Source organism: Olea europaea, unplaced genomic scaffold (genome assembly GCF_002742605.1).
Source record: "Olea europaea var. sylvestris unplaced genomic scaffold, O_europaea_v1 scaffold4751, whole genome shotgun sequence".
Lineage (NCBI taxonomy): Eukaryota > Viridiplantae > Streptophyta > Magnoliopsida > Lamiales > Oleaceae > Olea > Olea europaea.
Window position 1 is genome coordinate 14996 of NW_019263063.1, and position 4212 is coordinate 19207.

Here is a 4212-nt window from a genome sequence, read left to right on the forward strand (position 1 = left end):
AATCTCCCCCTGCCAGAACGGATTGTTCGTTACACGTATCCTATGCTCGGAATCAACCTTGTGATTAAGGGTAACCCGCCTCCACGGCCCTCCCCTGGGTCCCCAGGGAACCTCTACGTGTGCAACCACCGGACCGCCCTTGATCCCATCGTTATTGCCATTGCGCTTGGACGCAAAGTTTCCTGCGTGACTTACAGCGTCAGCAAGTTATCACGCTTCCTGTCACCAATCCCAGCTGTGGCCTTAACACGAGATCGTGTGGCTGATGCTGCCAGGATCAAGGCATTACTCCAGAAGGGTGATTTAGTCGTTTGCCCCGAAGGGACAACGTGCCGGGAGCCTTATTTACTTAGATTTAGCGCATTGTTCGCAGAGTTGAGCGACAGGATTGTGCCCGTGGCGGTGAACATTAAGCAGAACATGTTCTATGGCACAACAGTACGAGGTGTTAAATTCTGGGACGCTTACTTCTACTTCATGAACCCCCGGCCAACGTACGAGATCACATTCCTCGACCGGCTACCGGAGGCGATGACGTGCAAGGCAGGTAAGTCGTCGATCGAGGTTGCCAATCATGTTCAGAAGGTCTTGGGTAATGCTCTTGGATTTGAGTGCACTCAATTGACTAGGAAGGATAAGTACTTGCTGCTCGGTGGCAATGATGGGAAGGTGGAATCCATGTATTCCAAGAAATAAAATTGAATCAAATTCTCAGTAATTTGATCATATGCTAATGAGAGATCAAATCTTGCTTTGATAAAAGTTTAGGTTTGAGTAGGCAACAATTGTTATTTTTAGCAATGTTTATTCGTTTGTGTAGTAAAACTGCTTATGAATTCTGATGTTGCTGCTGCAGCCCCATATTGATGTAGTAAAATTCACTATAATTTCTTGATGATGCTTTGAATTCGAATATTTCATAAAGTACGGTAAATTCGTACACCATTTCTTGTACGTAGAATTAACTACCTTTTCTTGTCCAGTATTGTTCGATTCAACATTCATGAGCCATTAGGTTTCTACTACTATTCGAAGAGGGCGTTAGATAGATTTAGATTTATAAGCACACGTTTGGGCAAGTTATTTTATATTAGTAATCAGTAAATTATAGATTAGTTCAAAAATGATCGCTTTCAATGAGATAATCAACTCCGCAAATATCGACCAACCGACTTTTGGTCTATTAATTATACACGTGACTACTTGGAGGTGTATTCAATGTTGTGTTGAATTCGGTACAGTTGGTTGTTACATCTGCCTACTGGTATTATTATGTAGATTGGTAAAGAACCGTTGGAGTTGGTGGGAGGTTACCAAACTTAATGCTTAGTGGATAGATGTACGAACAATAAATTTGAATAGTTTGGTAGGTCAAATGTGGTATCTAAGTGTTTCAGACTTGTAAACTATACATAACACAATCTAAAGAAGTGCTAAATTTTGAATAAACTTCATTTACGATAACTATACTCTCATCCTCCCACCATCTCTCACTCTATATGTCTTCGTAGAACGTCCATACTCTTACCTTTTGTCTGGTATGTGACACTTGTTGCAGCCTACAAAATTGTACTCCTGACTTCCAAAGTATGCCCTAATCAGCCAAATATCCAAGTAAGCACTAACGATTAAAATTTTATTGCCTCCTTTATTTAACATAATCACTTCTTTTATTTTGCTTGTATCCTATATAAAGTGGTAATAGTCATGAGCTTGATTTGAAGTAAATGAAATAGAGAGATTTCCCAATTTTGTATCGATTGTTCTATATTCAATCTTGAATTAACGAACTTATGGTTATAAAATTCCCAGGTATTCGTAAAATCAAAGGGTCTTTGAACTTGTTTTTCAATTCTTTATGCTTCCACCTACACCTCTTTTGCATTTCAATTTTTAGGCAGATGATACCCTATACAAGTAATGTCATGGCAGATAAAAGCATGGACGTATCCAAGTTTGCTAATCACTTATTTCCTTTTTCTTTCCTGAGCCAGATCCTCCAGTCAAATCAAAAGAGTGAGGCATCAAGATTGGCTGGATTTCTTGACGCCAGAAATGCAGTAAATAAGCAGACTCCCAAAATCCAGGCTTCTCAGTAATGCTGTTCCTCTTGGTCCTGTCCTTGCTTCGAGTGTAGGTTGAGGAGGAACATGAAATGTCTCTTTCAAGGACACTGATTTCTAAATAGTTTTCTCTTTATATCTTCATTAGGAGTGATCCCTATGTCATCTAGCAGTTCACAATATTTCTTACATAATGGACTTCTTGGAGTTGGATTTCTCCAGGTTACAGTACTCAAAGCTTCGTGTAAAATATTTACAAAACCAGAGGACTTCTTGGAGTTATATCTTGGTAATTCAACGCGTAATTCCATTACAACACATCTACCAAATGTTTACCAACAGCTTTTACCTATATCAGAGTCAATGTATCATTATCAAATGTGATGCAATATTGAAGAGATACTATGATATTTAGTTTCCAATTTTGATATTTATTCTAGGAAACATAATAAGTGTTTTTATTTCGTTGATTTTTTAATAATTTCCTACTTAAATTAGTACTAGTTTAAACCCTAAATAAAGGGGTATGATGCTTTGTAATAGGACAACTTTTGATTATGAAATAAATTGATTTCTCTCCCTAATTTCTATCTTCTCCTCTTCCCCTCTTCTTCTCTATTTCCCCCTCCTTTCTCTTCTTCTCCCTCCTTTCCCCTTCTTCTACAATTCTTCTATTGTATTCGGCGTCAAAATGACTTCACATAAAAACGATTTCAGCGGAAAGAGTTTATGGAAGTATGTGATGCTTACAAATTCGTAAACATCTTTTCCAGCCCCGCTTGCATCTGCATAACTATGATAAATGAAAAAAATTCACAGGCCCAGTGCTTTATAATTAAAAATGCACAAGTTTCGAAAGAAATTGAAAATGAAAGCAACTAAAATGAATAAGGAAGAAAGAATTGTGTCTATAACATCTCTATCCACAGAAAGGTGTAAACAATATATTTACAATGCCTACACAAACTCATAAACCATTTGTACTTTATCAAGCAAGATCTTTAAGAGCACAAGAAGGCAAGATTCTTGATATAATACAAACCTCAACAGAGTCTTGACCTTTTTCCATGAGTGAACATAAGTGTACTCAGATGAACAACCACGAACTTAGCCTCAATTGCTCCGGTTCTAGGAACATCCCTCCATTTCATAGCAATTTCTGATACGATTTTCTGTCATAGAAAATGCAGATTAAAACCTCAACCATTCGACAGCTAAACAGGGATTGTTTTAGCCCAAATAAAGTATCAGAATGGCATAAGATCCCTAATTTGTATAGATCCTTAATGTAGTGTTTGACAGATTCGGAATAAGAATTAGAAACATTTCCATTCAAATGAATCAATTTTTCGAATTGAAACGTAATTTCAAGCAGCTTGGGAACCCTTTTTTTCTTCCTTATTGATAGAAGGTTATTAATTATCTTCAAAACTTTATCAGTAAATACAAATCTGAATAAAACCTAGCTCAGAACCACACAATCACACTCCGATCAGAAACACATTCTATTCCGGTAAACAATGCAATATAAATACCTCAAATTAAGTTAATTACCAGTACCTCACCTTGCTCCGGCCAGTGCAGTTTCGGAGCTTTACGAACCAGAATACGGGTCCTAATTGGCGCTTTATCATTTCATTTTGGATTTTAGAGACGCTCATTTTGTCAAAATCAGTAGGCGGCGGGTCGAAGTTGGGTTTCTTCTTGTTCTTGCCTCATTTTCTCGACGCCTCGTCCCCCTCATCATTAACTTCGTCGTCTAGGTCATCGGAAATGTAGTTCCTCCACTTCGCTGCATCGGCAAATCTGTACATTGTGCATGCTTGGGTGGCGATTAGGAGCAGAAGGAAGAGGCAAAGGGATCTTATCTTCATCATCGACGTGGGCATCAATGGAGTTTGGTTACAAGTATCTAAAATAACGATATGCATGATCATGTGTATGATTTATATCGTTTCTTTCACCATGCGCTTGTTCTCAAAATTTACGTCTTTCCCACTATCCTCCCTACTCTCTGGTTCAATATTATTCCTCTTTTATCCCTTGAGCTCCAATTTCCATTCTGCTGTCATACTTAATCTCTTAGGCCCCGTTTGATTACACGAAATTTTCCATGGAACTTGGAATTCGAATTCCAACTTCCACTTTT

At 38.1% G+C, this 4212-nt stretch overlaps 1 protein-coding gene and 1 long non-coding RNA gene across 2 annotated transcripts; both read left to right on the plus strand.

The window, feature by feature from the left end:
* On the plus strand, positions 1–942 carry LOC111388219 (glycerol-3-phosphate 2-O-acyltransferase 4-like; the record flags this gene model as incomplete). Its single annotated transcript, XM_023012905.1, has 1 exon — positions 1–942. A coding segment is annotated over one exon (696 nt), but the record flags the coding sequence as incomplete, so codon positions are not given.
* Positions 943–1624: 682 nt separating this feature from the next.
* On the plus strand, positions 1625–2485 carry LOC111388218. Its single transcript, XR_002701525.1, has 2 exons — positions 1625–1812; positions 1995–2485. It is a non-coding gene; the product is annotated as an uncharacterized LOC111388218 (long non-coding RNA).
* Positions 2486–4212: the final 1727 nt, after the last annotated feature.